The following is a 19289-nucleotide window of genomic DNA, read 5'->3' as shown; positions in this document are numbered from 1 at the left end:
TGGGACCCCAGCTCATCACTGAGAGGTCACCCCTCCGCCTAAAACATTCACCTTAAGATGTGTCCTGGAATCCCCAGGAAGGCAAGTCCCTGGTGTGTAGTGTCCTGCTTCAGGGAGGCTGTGGGTGTCCAGCCCCGGCTCTGAAATGTGCACCTGGGACTCAGCTGCAGCCCCACAGACTCAGTCGCTGTCGCTGGCGGGTGGGCTGAGGTGGAGCCTTGAGACCCTCGCTCCCTCGGGGCTTCCTGTCCAGTGTCCGGCCCTGTGCCTGTGGTTGGCCCTGCACACCAGCTGAGGACCAGGACCCAGCATATATTTTGGGGTGTGGGGGGCAGTGGAGCTCAGCTCCTTGATGACATAGTCAAAGCATTTAGACCCCAACACACCTGGCGGTTTCAGTTCTCCAGAAATGGCCCCACTGCGGCTGGGTCTGCCTCCCATGACAAGTCTCCCAGGTGGCTTTCTCAGGGCTGCTGCCCAGACTTGGGGAGCAGACGCTGGGGAGCCTGCTGCTTTCTTGAGCGGATCTTGTAACCGTAAACTCTGGCTGGATGCGGGAAGTTCCTCCCGGGCTGAGACGCACATTTCCGTGGCCCTCACCCCACGGGAGGAAGAGGCATGGCCCAGTGCAGGGCAGCGTCCTCTGGCCGGGCCCAGCCCGACCTGAACGCAGTGCAGGCCCTTGCCCTGTACCCTGTGCCCTCTGCCCACCACGGCTCAGCACGGCGGGAGTGGCTCAGGCAGGGCTTGAGGCCCGATCCCCAAGGCCTGCCCCCCCCCCCCCCGCACCTGCCGCCTCCCATCTGCCCCGTGGGCTGCTTATCGGGTAACCAGAGCCGGGAGCTGCATCCACGCCTGAAACAGGAAGCCCGGGCCTGTGCTGAGCCCTGAGAGCCCGCCGAGTGGCCAGGATGGAGGAGCAGCGGGCGCTCACGGCCGCCAAGGCCGGGGACCTGGCCACCTTGGAGCAGCTGCTGGAGGCTGGCTCCCTGGGCCCGGGCATCATTGACGCCCTGGGCGCCGGCCTGGTGCACCACGCCACCCGGGCTGGCCACCTGGCCTGCGTCAAGTTCCTGGTGCAACGGGCCAAGCTGCCGGGCAACCAGCGGGCCCACAACGGGGCCACCCCCGCCCACGACGCAGCCGCCACCGGCAGCCTGGCCGAGCTGTGCTGGCTGGTGCGTGAAGGGGGCTGCGGCCTGCAGGTGAGCAGGGGACAACCTGGAGGGCTGGTGTCCACGTGGATGGAGGGAGGAGCGAGCCGTGAGCCAGAAGGTCCAAGGCCCTGGGCTCTTTCTCAAAGACTCAAACCCCGCGGCTTAGTCCGTGCGGCTGACTCTGCCCACCCCCCACAGCCACACAAAGCCCTTGCTGGTGGAGTGGCTGCTCCGGGAGGGCCACGCGGCCACGCTAGAGCCAAGGCTGCCCCCCAAACCACCTGTGTCCCCATCGCAGGCACAGAGTGGCCACTCAGTACTCCCCCCATAGGAGTGTCTGGCCCAGCGGGTGGGGGTTCTGCCCGTTCTTGTTGTGCCTGGTGCCTAGGGCCTGTCTCCTACAGGGCCTAGAAAGGGTCGTGGGCAAGCAATGGGTGCTCGGGCTCAGAGACTGGGGCCCCGAGGCCTGAGCTCAGTCTCCAGGGCTCAGGGATGGCTTGTGGGGACCCTTCTCCCAGGGCCCATCTTGCCCTGTTCCCTCCTGTACGCTGCCCCTTTCTTGGGATGACCGTGGGCAAGCTCTGACAGCCGAGTGGGCATCGGGGCCCACTGAGTCCCAGCAGAGGGAAGACACTAGTCAGAGCCTGGGTGCCAGCAGTCACAGCCCCAGGGGCAGCGGCAGGAGTGCTGCCTGGCCGGCCGGCCTAGGAGAAGGCCCAGGTCTGATCCCACCCAGGACCTGCGCCGGGCAGGGGAGGTGGGAGGGGCACTCGGTGGGATGGAGCCAAGGCCAGGAGGCCGTGTCCTGGGACACAAGGCCGCCAAGCCCAACTTGGCGCTGCTGGACAAACGGAAGCCTTTCTGACCTGAACAGGAACTGGGGAGGGAATGACTGTGCTCTGGCAGCAGGACCGTCCCTGTGGGCGACAGGGTCACAGATTCGGGTCCAGATGTGAGCTTGAGTCCTGACCCTGCCTCTTACCTTGAGCAAATCACCTCCCTCAGTCCAGAGAGAGGGTCTCCCTCACCTTAAAGCGAGCGGGGGCGAGGCGGGAGCAGGAGCTCCCAGACAGGCGGGTCCCCAGCAGTGTGGGCCCCGAGGCGCCTCTGGCTGCACTGTGCTGCCCGGCGGGGGAGAGTCCAGACCCGCCACCCACTAGCACCCTGCCTGTGCCTCGGCAGGACCAAGATGCCTCGGGTGTCTCCCCACTACACCTGGCCGCCCGCTTTGCCCACCCAGTGCTGGTGGAGTGGCTGCTCCGGGAGGGTCACGCGGCCACGCTAGAGACGCTGGAGGGGGCCCTGCCGCTGCACCACGCCGCTGTCAGCGGGGACCTGACCTGCCTGAAGCTCCTGACGGCCGCGCACCGCAGGTGAGGAGCTGGAGCGCCGCCTGTTGGCAGTCTGGGGGCCTGGGCCCTGGGGAGGCTGCCCCAAGGGTGCAGAGAACTGCTGGTAGCCTTTGATGTGGACCTTGTGGGACAGGAAGAGTGACAGAGACAGGGAAGGGCAAGCCTGGCTGTCCCACGGCCCCACGTGTGTTCCCAACAAGCCTGGCATCCCAGCAATGGAACTGTGTTCTCATTCCTGGTCTCCCATCCCCACCCCGGGGCCAAGGCCTTGGGACTTGCTGCTACAGATCTTCCCAGAGTGTCCACGCCGGCCACAGAGTGTCTCTTAGACCCGCAGTTTCTAAAGTAGTTTCTGCCATTTGAAAACTGCGAGACTTCACATTAAAACATACACACACATCACACGCACACGCATGCACAAATGCACACACGCAGGCACACACACACGCACATACACTCAAATGGGAAGCCCTGTACCCCAGAGGCCAACATTCCCACCAGCACCGACTGCAGGAGTCAGGTTAAGTCTGTGTCACCAGGGGACGGGGTCACCTTGGGTAGGGGACAGCTCCTTCCTGCAGCGAGTCACTGGGAACCAAGAACTCGTCTGGCCCTGCCACAGGTGGAGGCAGAGGGGACTCAGGAAATTCCAGGACCCTGCTCCAGTCCATTTGCACCTGCCCCAAATGTCAGGCCCACACGCCCCGGATGCCTGGTGTCGGGCCCACAACGCCCTCCTTTCCAGAGCGGGCCCAGCTCTGAGTTTGCTGACCACGGGGCTAGTTGCCCTGCGGCGCCTCCTGCGGACAGCTCCATGGGGAGTGGCGGAGCTGGGTCTCAGGGCCGGAGCCGGCCATCCTCTCTTCCCCACCCCAGTGGTGCCCTTGGGGGTGCGAAACCTGTGCAAGCCTACAGGGCACTGGCCGGGGCCCCTGCGGGTAAGGGAGTGGGGCGAGCCAGGTGCCGGGCCTCCCCCCCTCCACCTGGGCCCTCGGGGGAGCAGTGCCCCCCCCCCCCCGCGCCCTCTGATCGCCGCCCTGCCCCACAGCAGCGTGAACCGGCGGACCCGCAGCGGCGCCTCCCCGCTCTACCTGGCCTGCCAGGAGGGCCACCTGCACCTGGCCCAGTTCCTGGTCAAGGACTGCGGGGCCGACGTGCACCTGCGCGCCCTGGACGGCATGAGCGCCCTGCACGCCGCCGCGGACCGCGGACACTACTCGCTCGTGGTCTGGCTGGTGAGCGGCACCGGGTGGGGGTGGGAGGGGCTCCGGAAGGCTGGCCCTGCTCCTGCCTACTCCCCAGGGCCCCCCCAAGCAAGCAGGGCCTGGCTTTGGTGCGGGACTCACCCCAGATCTGTTAGCCCACCTGAGACCTGGGGACTCACAAGGATGCTGGGGATCCAATGTGCCTGCCCATTGCTCTGAGCACCCATGGGCGCCAGGCCCAGGCTGGGTGGGAGCTGCAGCCTGGAGTTCACAACTCTGGCGGCTGTGGCTGTGAACTGGGCATCAGAGCCGCTGTAGGACCCTGGGGACGGGATCCTTCCCCTGCGCTCTCCTGCCCCTCCCCCAGGAGTCCTGGTGCATGTCCTGGGTGACCTCAGGTTGGGTGGCACCCAGGTGCCCGATCGTGCTTGGCCCTGGCCATTTGCCACTTGTTCAGTGTAACCGTAAAGGGGGTGGGCAACCCACAGTGTCTGCCCCCAACAGCCCCCAAGCCCAGCTGGGTGCTATGGGCCGGAGGCGACTGGTGCCCTCCCAGAGGTGGGTGGCCAGCAGGACAGGACCCAGCTCCAGGATGACCAGGGTCTGAGCCCAGTGCTCTGAGAAGCCGGCAGGCCCCGCTTCCTGGTGCCCCACGTCTACGTCTGCGTCTGTGCTGGAGCGGAGTTCAGGGCCCAGATGTGCCTGGCGCCAGAGGCTGCCCTCCTTCCCTCCCTCCTCCATCAGCAAAGGTCCCTTTGCTGTCTCCTAGGTGCCCACCGGGGGCATTTGGTTCACTGGATGTGTGAAACCAGCTCCTGGAAGCGTGCAGCTTAAGATTTGGGCTGGGGCAGATTTGAGGACTGGAGGCCCCCAGTAAAACCATACCTCACCCCCCGACACGCTGCTTCGGAGGTGCCAGGCAGAGGGGTGAGGACAGGCTGAGTGTGAGGAGCCAGCTCTGTCCCACAGCTCCTGGGGGTGCTGCTCCTGCCCAAGGTCACCTCCCAACGCGCCATGTCCTCCGGGTGGCCACCCTCCCACCCTCACTCCATCACCCTGTCCAGCCTCACCCGGGCCCCCTCCCCACCCCCGCTCCGCAGGTCACCTTTACTGACATTGGCCTGACAGCGCGGGACAATGAGGGGGCCACCGCCCTCCACTTTGCAGCTCGAGGCGGCCACACACCCATCCTCGACCGGCTGCTGCTCATGGGCGCCCCCATCATGAGAGACTCCTGGGGCGGGACCCCCCTGCACGACGCCGCCGAGAACGGGCAGATGGAGGTGAGGCGGCTCGGGGGCCTTCTGCTTAACCGTCCATCGGGAGGAAGCCAGGAACTCAAAGTGACCGGGCACACACACACACGCACACACACACACACGCACACACACATGCACACACCCACACGCACACGTCCCCCAGGTGAGGGCGGGGGCTGAATGTGCGGATACACAGGGGATGCAAACCGGCTGATGGCAGGCAGGGGACGCTGGCGGGCAGGGGACGCTGGCGGGCAGGTGGTGGGTTGCCTGCGCTCCACCAGACGCAGACATTTTGCCCTCCCTTCTGAGAGTCGTCTGTGTAGTTTTCTGCAGCGTACAGAGGTGCCGGCTGGAAGCCGGGACTGAGGAACAGGGATAGTGCAGAAAGTGCGCAGCGGGCGCTGGGCGGCGCCCCTTTCACCCGGCGCGGCGTCTGGCGTCTAATTTTCCCTGACCCGCCCGTCGGGCTGTGAGCAGGAACATTTACACAGTAAAATGCACGCTCCTTACATTGTAAATTATTTTCTCTCCCGTAAGGGTTAGCAGGGAGCACTAATTACTGTAAGTGCGTGTGCAGGTAAAGTGCGGCGTCTCTGGGCTTCATTTCAGAATAGTGAGGAAGGTGTCAGGAAAGATTTGCGAGAAAAAGGGGGCATTGGGCCTGACACTGGGAGCAGCGGGCGCTGGACTGACTCAGGCCTGCGGTGCCTCCCGCCCCGCGTCCTGCGATGCTGCTCGGTCCGGGGGGTGGGTGAGGCCATGGGCTCTGAATCCAGGCCGCCCGCCTCCTGTGGACCTTGCGAGGCCTCCTGTTCTCCCCGGTGCCTCGTTGGTCTGTGTAATGAACCCCGTGGGGGCAGAGGCTGTGAGGGCCAAAGGAGTGGCCCAGGTGCCCCCCAGAGTGGCGCCGGGCACAGAGGGCTTATGGGAACGCCGCGCTGCCCCAGCTCCGGGACGGCTCCCCCTGGGGTGACCATGACGGTCCCCGAAGGCCCGGCTCCCTGGGCGGCCTTGGACTCTCAAGGCACAGCCTCGAGGCCCATGTGGCTGGAGCGGGGAGCTGGCGGGGAGGGGGCGCGAGGCCAGGGTGGACGAGCTGGCCGTTTGGGATGTGTTTTACTTGTACAGTTTCAGAACCCTACACGACGTTATTTTTCATTCGGTCCACGAATAAAGACTTATTTAAACATAACCATGGATTTACCCTATTCCCCTCTTCCCCCAGCACCTCAGGCCCCATGTGGACCCCCTTCCCCTCCGTCAGAGCAGGTGCTTTAGGCGGCCCCCGAGGCTGGGTTTCCTGCTGGCCAGGTCTTTGTTTCCTTTTGTTTGTCCGGAAACAGCTTCATTTCTTCAGTACTGAAGAACATCTTTGCTGGGCAGAGAGCTAGAGCCTGGCAGCTTTCTTTTGGTGCCTAGAAAGCCTCACTTATCGCCTCTGGCTTCCGTCACTGTCTGAAGGTCATCCTTTCTCCTGGGAGCTGGGGGCACAGTGCCGCCCTCCATGGTGCCCGGCGGGTGCCAGGGGCCCGGCCTGTGCGCATGAGTCACGCGTGCCCTCCCCGCAGTGCTGCCAGACCCTCGTCTCCCACCACGTGGACCCCTCTCTTCGGGATGAAGATGGTTACACCGCGGCGGACCTGGCCGAGTACCACGGACACCAGGACTGCGCCCAGTACCTGCGGGAGACGGCCCGACCGGTAAGGCTCGGGGTCCCCTGTGTCCTGACAGACCAGTTAGCTAGAAAGCTCCGTGTGCACCATGTCGCTTACGGGAAAAAGGTCCTGGGCCAGGGCCAGCCCCACAAGTCATCTTGCTGGGCGCTGGGACAAGAGTTGAGCCAGTGGCCATGAGTGGGGCGGTGACCGGTCCTGTGGCAGGAGCTGTGGCAGGGGCTGTGGCAGGGGCTGTGATGGGCCATGACTGGGGCTGTGGCAGGGCCAGAGCTCTCTTAGGTTGGGACCAGGGCGAGGCTTGTGGCTGGGCGCTGGCCTGCCATCCACCTGGACCAGAGGCACCAGGCTTGTGACTCTGGATCCCCCATGACCAGGGCCCCCAGGGGTTACAGGCAGGAGCAGGACCTTGGGTTCTCAGTGACATGACCCTGATGTGGCCCAGACAGCCTTGTGCAGCTCAGGAGGCAGCTTCCTTTCCCCACCCTTCTCCTGGCATGTGACCCGACCCTCCCTCTTCCTCTTCTATAAGGGCAGGGATCTGTCCTGCCGGCCCCCTTGGTGTGGAGAATTTGGTGGCCTCAGCTGGTTGCTGGTGCAGTGGACAAAGCTTCACCGTCCATCGGCTGGGGGTGCCTGGCCACCTGGGCCCCTCCCGGGCACTGTGTGGTCAATGAGGTTGGCCTGGCAGCTGAGATTAGGAGGTGGGGCGGGCGGCTGCTCGGCTGCCAGGGAGCAGGTCCCACCTGGGGTCCCTGGCCTGTCCCCAGCCACACTGCACACCCTTGGCCCGTGCACTGTCCAGGCAGGGCCTCTGCCCCCGTCCTCCATCCCCCGGCTCCTGTGCATCTGCCAGCCGCTCCAGCCACTGAGTCCCACTCTCTTTGGTGGACGGGAGTCTGGGTGCTTTCCCGACACCCTGGAGTGTGGGGAACTGGCCCATCTCAGGTTTCTTGGGGGTTCTTTAGGTCCTGGATGTCTCCTTGGCGGCACCACAGGATTTAAGGCCGCAAACTCCCCAAATCAGCCTGGGCTGCATGTGTAACCCCCCACCTGACCTGTAGGCCAGTGGCAAGCAGCCCGTCCACATGCCCGCCTGTCATGGCGGAGGGTGGGTGGGCTCACCCACCTCCTTCTGGCCCACAGCCCTTTGGCCTGCATGTGGGCGGGCGGCTGGGCATTCGCACGCAGACCCTTGGCCTTCGGGGCTGGTGTGCCTGGTGAGCTTCAGGAGCTCGTCTGGGACTCGGGGTTGGGAGCAGGGCCTCTCTCTCCTCCCTCAGTGAGCACCGGGGCAGCAGGGGCGCCAGCCACTCGCCACTGGCTAGACCGTCCCCCAGCAGGCCACCTTCCTCACACTCGCAAGCGCAGGTTCGGCCCCGCGGGAGGGCGGCTGTCAGCTGGGGGCCGAGGCCTCGAGGCTGTGCGCCTGATGCAATATTGATGGAAATGCAATATCCAGAGGTCGCCGGTGCCGGCCTCTTCCCATGTCAGGCTCGGAGGAGGTGGTGAAAGCTACAGGTCCCAAGAGAGGCAGCCTGGGGCCTGAGGCTGGACAGGTAGAGGGGAGAGAGGTGCCCTGCGGGAGGTGCTCCTTTTGTGGCTCGTCTCAGGACAGCTCGGCCTGCATGCACCCGGGGAAGTCCAGGCCCTGCCTTAACCTCCCCACCTTGACCTCGGCCAAGTCCTCCTGCTCCCTGGTCAGTCCTTCTGCACAGTGAGGGGTGGGGCAGCGGCTAGAGAAGCCCCCGGCACCCCGAATCCCTCCCATGGGGCCGGGCAGCAGCAGTTAGGAGCAAGCACGGCCCTCCCAGCGGGGGAGCCAGGCTCCTCACACCTCCCTGGCGTCTGCTGTCCTACTGGCCCACCCCCTCCTCACTGCCACCAGGGCTGGAGCGGCTCTGCCCAGGAGGTGGTGCTGGCAAGTTCTGAGCATCTCTGAGTCTCAATTTTCTCATCTGTAAAATGGGATTGAGGAGCCTAGTTGCAGGGTAAAGAAGCGCCCATTGAGCACCCAGCAGGCACCAACTCTCTTCCTCCCCCAGATCCAGAAGGGCCCTGAAACCCCTTCATTTTACAGATGGGGAAACTGAGACCCAAACAGGGCACGGGACTCCCCTGGGAAACCTCCGTCCCAGGGAGGGGCACCCCTGGCTGCACAGCCGGTCACTGAATCTCAGCCGTGGTGACTGGTGTCCGGCCCGGCTGCAGGTCATGATTTTCCCGGCCAGGTGGCATTACAGGCCTGTAACCCGGCTCAATGAGGCCTGTAACCGCTGTCCTCAATGTATAATGCATGGCTGCCCAGCGCCGCTCAAATCTCACCAAAAACACAGAAAAAGAGACCACAGCCCTCAGGAGAGGCGCCAGCCTTGGAGCAACTGCCCAATTTGGGGGTAACATGCCCACTGTCAGGACCCCACAGGTCAGGACCCAAAGTCTGCCGCTCGCTCCTTCTGGTCCCTGTAGATGTGCGTGTCCGGGGCCTAAGTGAGGGATGCAGGGATGTGCGTGGGCCCATCAGCTAGGAAACACTACAGGAGACCCCATCTGGCTAAAACTCAGAGATCACGGTGATGCCCCAGTGACAGTGGCGAAGAGGTCAGTCCCAGTGCGCCAGCCCCACCAGGTGCTCTCCTTTACTCCCAGCAACCACAGAGTCCTTCCCGAACTACAGGCCAGGAACCCGGGGCCCAGGGGCACCTCCCCAGGGCTTCTCCTTGGTGCAGTGGAGTGGATTCAGCCCAGGGACCGGGTGGCCTGAGGTTCCCCAGCTGCAGGTGCTGCATGGGGGCCAAAGCTCATTCCCTTGGGTCTCAGACCAACTTCCAACTCTCCCTCCATGAAGGACAGCTGCCACCCCAGCTGATCCCCACACTCTGCCAGGGAGGGGAGGTTCTCCCCCCTCCCCCAGAGCAGATTCCATTGGGAGAGGGGCCAAGGGCTCCCAGGAGGGCAGGCAGGCAGGCCCACAGCCCTGTCCTGGACGGGCAGAGCCGGGCATTGGGGTGGCCCTGCGGTGAGGGCCCGACTCAGCCCTCCTCTATCCCTCAGCCTGTCACTGCCAGCTTCTGTAGCTGTGCCCTGGGGTCTGGGTCTGACCAACCCTGTGTGCAGCTCCTAAGCAGGCTATGTCTGCATCATGGACACTGGAAGGAGACATGAGACTCCAGGGTCCAAGACACGGGGCAGAGGGCAAACATCATGTCTTGTTGGGTCCCCTTGCCCTCCAGTCCCAGGGTGTGATATGCACCCAGCCCCCCAGTCCCAGGGTGATGTGATAAGGGCCCAGATGACTGCTCTGCACCCAGGAAGCCGGCGTCAGAGCTGGGGACCCCGGAGCCTGGGCAGCCCCGTGTTATAGTAGCAGCGAGCCGCCTGCTCCTGTCTGGGTCCCTCCCTGCAAACACGGCCCTGAGACACGCCAGGAAAAGAGCAGCCAGGATTGGCATCCTTAGTGGGGGTGCAAGGGGCCCACCGCCTGCCTCTTCCTGCACTGTGGAGGGTTAAGGCGGGTGGTAAGGGATCCCACTTGCGGCCCCAGCCCGCCTAGCCACCTGACACCTGTGCCTTCAAATATTAATGTGACGCCTCCCACTCCTGGGGGCAGCAGCTGAGACAGCCCCCGACAGCCCAGGACACCACAGCTCCCTGTGCAAGCAGCCCAGCCCCTGCTTCCACAGGTCCTCCCTGCTGGGGGCTGGCAGACGCTCCCCAACCCGCTGTGCACTGGGGCTCCCGGTTCGTGCAAGGAACGAGGTGTGAGGTGTGAGGTGTGTGGTGGTCAAGCAGGCAGGGTTTTGGGCTATGTTCCTGCCCAGTGGCCATGGTGGGTGGAGAGTCCTGGACGGGAGTGTGATTGAGGGGCTGGGGACGATGGGTGGGGACCTATGGTTAGCGCACCCCCAGCCTGGGGTGGCCAGCTAAGGGGTGCACCTCCTTGCCGGATGCAGGACTGACCCACCTATGGATGTGCCAGGGGACACTCAGAGCAGCCAGGGCTGTGCTCCAGCAGGCCCCGCAGTGTCCCCTGCAAGGCTCGGTGTGAAGGAAAATGCAGGCCTCTCGCCTTCAAAGCAATGAAGAGTTTCAAGGCAGAGCTGCAGGGGTTACAACCGGCTGCAGTGGGGACCCGGCTCAGTGGGGCTGAGCTGGGGGGACACCTCCAGGCCAAGGCTCTGATTGCCCAACAGTCAGTGCTTGGGGCAGGAGAAGTGGCCAAGGACAGGGCTGTGTCTTGCTCCAGACATGGGGTAGAGTGTGGGGGTGAAGTTAAGGTGACCCAGCAGCCCCCAGACACGGGGCAGGGTGTGGGGGTGCAGTGAGGGTGACCCAGCAGCCCCAGCATGGATTCCTGGACCGCAGGCTCCGGGGCCAGTCTTGGTGGTCCGTTTCTAGGAAGCTGTGGGAGGGTGACCTGGACACTGTGTGACCAGCCCTAGGCATAGTGCCACTGCCGAGGTGTGGGCACAGCCGCATGGCCCTGCTTATACGGCTGAGTAGAGTGCCAAGTTCCTTGTGGTTTTTCCTGAAGCTGGGGGCCAGGCTCCTGCTGTCCTCTGAGGGAACCGTTCCAGGGGGCTGTCTCAGCAGAGGCTGGGGACAGTCTGGGAGGGTGTGTGCGCACAACTCTTGTAAAGCCAAAGAGAGGTGAGCACAAGCTGGACGCCGGGCCCTCGCCCAGCGCCTGGAGCTGCCGAGTTAAGCTGCCTCTAGAGAGAGCCCGTGAGCCGGGCCTTGAGATAGGGGCTCCCCGGTGACGGTGGAGGCAGCACTGGGGGCACAGTGAGTGGTGGAACTCAGAAAAGTGCATGGGCTTTGGGGAGCTCCGGTAACCTGGTGCGGAGGGGGTGGAGAGACACGGGGGACAGAACCTGGAGGAATACTCGACCTGCTCCAGGCCTGTTCCAAAGTGCACAGCACCCCCATACTAACGGGGCCGGGCGGGACACCCCTCACCCTCGCCTGGCAGCACAGGCAGCCCAAGTCCAGGCCCCCCCGGGCCGCCCCTGACCAAGCCTGTACGCCCCCAGGTACCGCTCCTGATGACGCCCCCGCCCCCGCCGTTCCCCCCTCCTCCACTGTCAGCTGCGAGGCGCCCCCCAGAGGATGGACGAGGGGGCTCTGGTCTCCGGAGCCCCACCTGTGAGTACACCTCTCCTGGGAGGACGGGCCTGGGCCACGGGTGCCAGGAGTGGGCACTGTTGGCCTCGCCCCCGAGCTCCTGGGGGGGTAGGGGGGTGAGTAGCTGACTCCAGGCAGCTGTGCCCAGGACACTCAGGATGCTCAGGACTGGGCGGGTGTCCCCCTCCCACTGCCACCCCCAGCTTCCTCCAGGTTTCCTTTGTTGTCCTTGTTTTGAAGTGAGACCAGCGTTTCCCACGCGGGCACCCGGGCGCTTGTCGCAGTGGAACAGTCTCCCGCCCAGGCCCCTGTGAGCCCTGACTGAGCCTGGGCCCGGTGCTCCTGCCTGTGTGTTACTGGGAACCCGCCTCCCCCACCCGGGCCTCGGTTGCCCAGAGGCAAATCCCCGTGGGATGTGCTGCTGCTGCCTGAGGTGCCAGCAGGTCGGGACACAGTCCTTACCCTGCAGGCCACCCCCGCTGGGGACCGTGACCAGCCTGTGTCATAACGGGGTGGCGCAGCCGAGGGCAGCATCAGCTCCGGGCGCACTGCAGTCAGCAGGGCCGTGTGGGTCGGGGGCCGAAGGGGTTCATCGGGGTGTGGCCCTGCGCACGCGCCTGTGGTGGGGTCCTGGGCACTGGGGGCGGAGGACCAGCTTCCTGGTTCTATGGGCTGCATCGGGTCCCCAGACCGCTGGCTGTGGGGCTGGGGGGGCAGAGAACTGGCCGCGGGGTGAGCGGGTAAAACGCAGACTCTTCAACCAGTCGGTCTCCCGAGGCCTGTGGACGCCCCAGGGATAAGTGCGTTTGCCTGGGGTGATTTTTCGGGGAGGGGCCTGGTTGGGTCTTTGGCTCCAAGTCCCGTGTCCTTCAGGGAGCCCGGCTCTACCCCATGTCCCAGGCCTCCTACTCCCCAGCCCCCTGCCCTGTCTGGAAGCCCCTCTGACTCCAGCTGCTCCTCCCACCCAGCAGCAGCGTCTCTCAGCCCGGCCTGGCCTGGCCAGCCTGACCAGCCTCCTCCGAGGGAGCAGACGACCCACACGGTCCCCCTGGGGATCAGCACCAGCGCCGTGGCCGTCCCCACGGTGCGTACACACTCTCCACACCCCTGTCTCCCAAGGCCTCCCAGCCCGCCCACCATGCTCTCCTGTGTGGGCCCAGGCCAGCTTACTTCTGGGGTGGCCGGGGCCTTCCTCACAGCTGGGCGTCGGGTCGAGCCTGGGGTGACAGGCTGGCTCTGGAGAACACCCGGGGTTCTGAGGAGATGGGAAGCTCAGGACCACAAGCAGCTTGTCATCCCAGCGCAGAAGGCATGGGACCCTCCTCTGACCCCAGGGAGCCCCCTTCTCCTGACCTCTGAGCTCAGGATGCTTCATGCCCCCCATGGTGCTGCCGTCAGGATACAGAGAAGCAGACGTCCATGGGGGGGTGGGCCTGGCACCCGCTGCCCTCCTCCTTCGGGCTTCCTGCCAGCCCAGGACCCATGGGAGGGGGCCCACTTCCTTGCTCGTTCCCTTTCTGGGCGCGAGGCCTTGCAAACCCAGCCCACCCTTTCCTTGGAGTCCTGGGAACTCTCAGTGCCTGAGGTGTTCTGCGCAATTTTGGGAAATGCTGCACAGTGCTGCCCCCTCTTGGAGAGTTACAGTGCCGCACAGCAGGTTAAAAGCTCTGACAAGTCCCGTCCCAGATTGGCCCCCAGACTTTGTGCAACTGTTACACAAATGAGTTTGCCCATCTGCATGGCATGCTCTGGGCACCTTCTTCCTGGCCAGATACAGCAGAGCAGGAGGAATCTCTGGTTGCCTCTCAGCCAGCGATCCCCCACCCACACATACTGCTGGGTCCCACTGGGGACACCTCAGGTTCCTGTGCTCAGAAAACTCACACTTACCAGGCTGGGAGCGCTGTCCGTGGCCTCCCCAGCCCCCACCCCTCCTCTCCTGGGCAGGGTGCCCTCAGGGGCCTGAGTGATCTGCCCACCTCTGCACAGGGCGCAGACACAGTGGCGGGGGACACGCCGGACGGCCTGGCCGCGCTGCAGCTGGAAGGACTGCCCTCCGGCGACCTGGACGGGCTGGTGCCCACGCGGGATGAGCGGGGCCGGCCCATCCCTGAGTGGAAGCGGCAGGTGATGGTGCGGAAGCTGCAGGCACGCCTGGGCGCAGACCCCACACAGGTTGCTCAGGTGCGGACGGGTGGGGCCCGGGAGGAGGGGTGGGGCACACGGGGAGGGACGGGGCCAGGGGGTCTCTTGGCAACCAGGAGGCAGCTCCGTGTCCTTACCCGTGACATGGGCGCCTCCCTCAGGAGGCTCTGATTGGTAACCAGGCAGCATGGGGCCTGGACCCAGACAGAGCCCAGCTCAGGGTCCCTCTGCGCCTGCCCCCCTCAGACTGTGGGTACTGGGCCCAGGGCTGTGTCTGGTGCAGGGAAGGCAGAGGGGGTGAACCACTGAGAGAGCCCAGAGCAGACTGGTTGAGTGGAGGCTGCTGGTCCACAGGAGGCTCTGGGGTTTGGTGGGGGGCTAGAGGGCCCTGAGGACAGAGATCCTTCCCATGAAACATTGAGGAGATGAGGGGGAGACTAGGAAGGCTGCGCCCTCGTGGGGCGGGGTGGCTGCCCTGAGCTTCAGTCTCCAAGACCAGGCAAGGGCCAGCTGGCATCCAGGGCTGGGCTGCCCAGGGTCACGGGAGCAGGCCACCCTCAGGGAGCTGTGTCCAGCAGAGGCATGCCCTCCGCCGGCCGCCCCGACCCGCCTTCCCTGTGCCCAGGAGGACAGCAGGAGCGAGGGCCCCGCGGAGCAGGCGGCCTGGCGGTACTCGCAGACGCACCAGGCCATCCTGGGCCCGTTCGGGGAGCTGCTGACGGAGGACGACCTGGTTTACCTGGAGAAGCAGATCGCCGACCTGCAGTTGCGGAGACGCTGCCAGGAGTACGAGAGCCAGCTGGGCCAGCTGGCGGCCGAGCTGCAGGCCCTGCTGCCCGAGCCCCTGGTCAGCATCACTGTCAACAGCCACTTCCTGCCCCGGGCTCCCGGGTTGGAAGGTGAGGAGGTGCCCGGCCCAGTGCCCGAGCCCGAGGGCTCCGAGGGGGCTGTAGAGGCCGTGCCCGGTGGGCAACCCCTGCCCTTCTGGTGCAGCCACGTGGCCCGGCTTGTCCGAAGCATGTCGCTGCTGCTGAAGGGCATGAACGGGCTGGTGCAGGGCGAGGAGAAGCCAGCTGCCCAGCCCCCGCAGGAGGCGGGCAGGGAGGCCCCAGCCAGCCCCGCACAGAGCGAGGCCCAGCGGGAGATCCAGGAGTGTGGGGTGTCCGTGCGGATGCTACGTGGCAACTTCGAGTCAGCCCCTGGCCTGCCCTGCGTCCCAAACCTGGGGTCCTGTGAGGCGGGGGCCCAGCCCGGGCAGTGCCCACGAGGTTGCTGGCCAGTGCCCCCGCAGCCCCGGGGCGGCCTGATGGGAGGGGAGCCGGGGCCGGGTGACACAGAGGAGGCCAGTGACTCGGGCATCAGCTGCGAGGAAGCCCCGTCGGAGGCCGGCGCGGGACACGGCCCCGACCTGGCGAGTCTGCGGAAGGAGCGCATTGTCATGCTGTTTCTCAGCCACTGGAAGAGGTCGGCCTACACGCCGGCCCTCAGGACAGCCGCCTGCAGGACCCTGGAGGCCCGCCGCGGTGCGCTGCGGGGACAGGCGGCCGCCAGGGCGCCCCCGCCCCCCTCCCCGCCCGGCGAGGGCCCGCGGCTCAGCCACCTGTGGCAGCAGCGGACCATCATCGCGCACCTGCTGGGCAACTGGAAGGCCATCATGGCGCACGTGCCCGCCCGGCAGCTGCGGCGGCTCAGCCGGCGGCCCCGCGGCCTCCTGTCGCCCGAGCAGTTCCTGCCCCACGTGGACGGGGCGCCCGTGCCCTACGGCAGCCTCACGCTGGACCTCTTCATGCTGGGCTACTTCCAGCTCCTGGAGTGCGACCTGCCGGCTGAGGAGCGGAAGATGCGCCACCTGCTCTGCTTCGAGGTGTTCGAGCACCTGGGCGCCCACGGCTGGGAGGCCGCGCGGGCCTTCCACAAGGCCGTGACCGACGAGGTGGCCGCGGGCCGCCGGGCCTGGACCGACGGCTTCGAGGACATCAAAGCCCGCTTCTTCGGCTCCAACCGCAGCCCCGCCTGGGACGCGGAGCCCGGCCGCAAGCTGGGCCTGACCCCGCTCGGGCCCCTGCCCCACGCCACGGCCCCCGGTGGCAGCCCGGAGCCCGCAGCTCAGCGGCTGGGGACCGGCTCGCAGCGGGGCAGCTTCAACAGCGAGGACATCTGCGGCTACATCGACCGGAGCTTCGCGTTCTGGAAGGAGAAGGAAGCAGAGATGTTCAGCTTTGGGGACTGAGACTTGCCCTGGCCGGTGTGGCCCAGTGGTTAGAGCGTCAGCGCACAGACTGAAGGGTCCCAGGTTTGATTCCGGCCAAGGGCATGCAGCTGGGTGGCAGGCTCGATCCCCGGCCCTGGTCAGGGCTCACGCCGGAGGCAGCCAATCGATGTCTCTCTCTCACATCGATGTTTCTCTCTCTCTGAGAAGCAATGGAAAAAATATCCTCGAGTGAGGGTAAAAAAAAAAAAAAGAGAGATCTGGAGACTGAGACGCTGGCAACCCCTTCGGGAGCGACCTGGGGTGGTTCTGGGTTTCTCTCCTGCCCTTTTTCACCCACCTGGCGGCCAGGTGAGCCCCAGGCCAGGTGGGCAGACACTCGGCCTGCCAGCGCCCTCCCTCCTGCCCTGACAGAGCTCCCTCCTCAGCGCTGGGCTCAGCCTCAGAACCCTTCTCACCCCCAAATCCAAGAAGCCCTCTCAGCTCTCATTCGGCCCTGAAGTTGACAGCTTGTGTCCCAGCCCCAGGTCCCTCTGCCCACTGTCCCCTGGCACCTGGGATGCTAACTGTGTTTCCATGGCCCCCTTCTCCCGGTGCCTGGGTATCCTGTCCCGCAGCGTCGGGCTGGTGGTCCTGGCCGCGTCCAGAGCCTCCACGTGCCCTGCGCTGGTCCTGCCTCGGTTTCTTCTGCTGACCTCAGGCCTTGCCCTCCACCTCCCCAGGTCTCTCTTTCCGCGTCTGTGAAATGGGAGAGGACTTGGAGGTGGAGAGGACAGGATTCCATGGGCAGAGGCCTTCCTGTCTGACACAGCTGCTTCCTGAGTTCTCCGGGTCAGGGGGATGGTTCACACGGACGTGGGTGCTGGTCACACGCAGCCAGACACTGACGCACACGTGCCCACCCCAGGATGTTCCAGGGAAACTGGTTCCAAAGAGAAGGCTCCCTGTGGGGCTCCTGTCCTCAGTTTCACAGCCCCCCCCAGGCCACAGAGCTGAGGCAGTGGCAGGGCCTCACCTGCAGGCTCGTGGCGGCGGGACAGCTGTGCCACAGGCGGTGGCTGCAAAGGGGCTCTGAGCAGAGGGAGCCCAGCGAACTCGTGGCAGGGGCGGGGGCCTGTTAGCCGGACCGTGATGAGGTTCAGCCCCTCCCTGGGGTCACCCTGATGTCACCCATGGGGGTGGACGCTCCCTCAGGGTCGCCGAGCTGCAGAGCATCTCGTGAACAGGTGGTGGGGTCAAGCCCCAAGCGGCTGTCCATGGGACAAGCCCTGAATGGTTGTCCCGGCCCCATGGCAGCCAGAAGGACGGGCCCCCCAGGCTGTGGGGTTTGCCCAGGGGGCTTTGGGGGAGGGTGACCAGCAGCTGTGTGAAGGCCCCAACGGGCAGTGTGTGGGGAGGGGCCTCAGGAACTTCCCCTGGTCTCCGCCTCCCTGCAGCCAGGCCCCTGTGCGTGTCTCCAGAGCCCTCCGGTCAGCCCACTCTGGGTCCCACAGGGGGAGACACGTGGGGAGATACAGAGTTGGGGGTGTTGGGCTCCCAAGTTTGCTAAATAAAGACTCCCATTCCTGGCCCGTCTTCACGCTGTGCTTGCTGCCCCCGGGGAGCATCCTGTGCCCAGAGCGGGTCCCAGCTCTGGACGGGCACCGAGACCTGGGTCCTCATCTCAGCTTCACCGAAACACCAGAGGCCCCGCCTTTAGCCCCCAGAGCCTCCACCTCGTCTGTAAAGTGGGGTTCAGTGCTGACCTGCCACTCCCAGGGTCCTGATGAGGGTGCACTGAGGTCCCATATGGGAGGGGTCCTGGGACGACAGTGACACTCGCCCACCTGTGGCCATTATTCAAAGAGCAGGTTCCAACGAGCAGAGCACCAACCCTGGGCCCCCATGGGCACCTCAACGTTGTTTCCCAGCTCCTAGCCCCAAAACACGAGTGATGGGGCCAGACAGGCTGCCCAGGGCTGAGTGAGCCCTGGGGTGGGGGCATCAGGAGATGCGGGCATTTAGTATCTCCATGCCCACGTGCCGCCTGTAGGACAGTGTTGTTCTGAGGGCCAGGCAAAGGAAGGGGCAGGAATGGGGGTGGGTGGGTTGTGGACACGGCCTGGCCTCAAAGGTGGTCTGCTGGCTGGGGTGCTCAAGAGCACACGACGGGGCCAGGACCCCCGACTCTGACATCCCTGCCCATCTCTGTGGCCTCGGGCAAGTCCCTCTCAGCCTCTGGACCTGTTTCCCAGCGGAGGGTTTGGGCCAAGGCCAGCCGGGGGAGCCTCGCAAGGACCTGGGGTCAGGGTGGGCTGCCAGGGGAGGGGCGAGGTGGGGGCTCACACCCGGGTTTGAGGCCTGGAAGGAGGGAGAAGCCACCTCAGTAGACACCCTGCTTCTGGGGGTTTTATAAAACCATGGTGTTCTGGGGCCAGCCCCACCCTCTGAGCCCCTTGGCCAGCCCGCTGCTGGGAAAGCCGGTGCCTTTCACCACGGCCCAGGTGATCCCGACGCTCCGCGGCCTGGGACCCGCCGCTGCGCTCTCACGGGGGAGCAGGGCCCCTTGCGGTAGTCGCCTGGCCCAGCGAGGCCCGTCGGAGGACCCCGGAGCCCCTGCCCGAGCTGCAGACCCGGCCCCAGGTGAACGCAGGGGCGCCCTGGTGAGCTGGAAACGCTGCAGAGAGGGAGGCCCGCGCTCTCCCCGGCTGTAAACGTGTGAAGGGCGCTATGAAGGAAAACCGGTGCCCCGGAGGCGGCGAGAGAATGTCCACCTCCTCGCGGCTGGAACAAACCCGCCCTGACACAGGCTCGACACAAGGTCGATCTTTTTCATGACTCTCAAGTTCATTTGAAAGAAACAATCAACAGAGCCAGCTGTGGGGCCAGATGTCAAGGGCCCGCTGCCCTGGCGGGCAGCTCGGCTGGTTAGAGCGTTGCCCTTACACGCCGAGGTCGCGAGCTCGATCCCCAGTCAGGGCGCAAGAATCAGCCGATGACGCCTGAGGAAGTGGAGCTACAGGTCGCTGCTGCCCCGTCCCTCCCTCTAAGGTCAATCCATAAAATTACTTCTAAAAGCAGGCCCCCAGTGCCCCCCACCTTCCGGTAGTCACATCCTGTGTGTCTCCCACGTTACACCGCGGAAGCGGGGGACCTCCCTCCCAAGTAGGTGCCGAGGCTCCC

At 65.4% G+C, this 19289-nt stretch overlaps 1 protein-coding gene across 1 annotated transcript; it reads left to right on the top strand.

Annotated features, from left to right (window-relative positions):
• Positions 1–20: 20 nt before the first annotated feature.
• Positions 21–16148, top strand: ESPNL (espin like; the record flags this gene model as incomplete). The annotated part of the gene is made up of 9 exons (XM_081142310.1): positions 21–1205; positions 2340–2530; positions 3558–3744; positions 4815–4997; positions 6545–6676; positions 11683–11794; positions 12742–12857; positions 13763–13957; positions 14544–16148. The coding sequence occupies exons 1-9, from the start codon at positions 912–914 to the stop codon at positions 16146–16148; spliced, it is 3015 nt and encodes a 1004-aa protein (XP_080998436.1). The 5' UTR covers positions 21–911.
• Positions 16149–19289: the final 3141 nt, after the last annotated feature.

The sequence above is a fragment of the Miniopterus schreibersii genome, assembly GCF_964146895.1.
Source record: "Miniopterus schreibersii genome assembly, chromosome: 7".
NCBI classification, from domain to species: Eukaryota; Metazoa; Chordata; class Mammalia; order Chiroptera; family Miniopteridae; genus Miniopterus; species Miniopterus schreibersii.
Note: the sequence above shows the minus strand (reverse complement) of the source record. Positions and strands in the feature narration are given on the sequence as shown.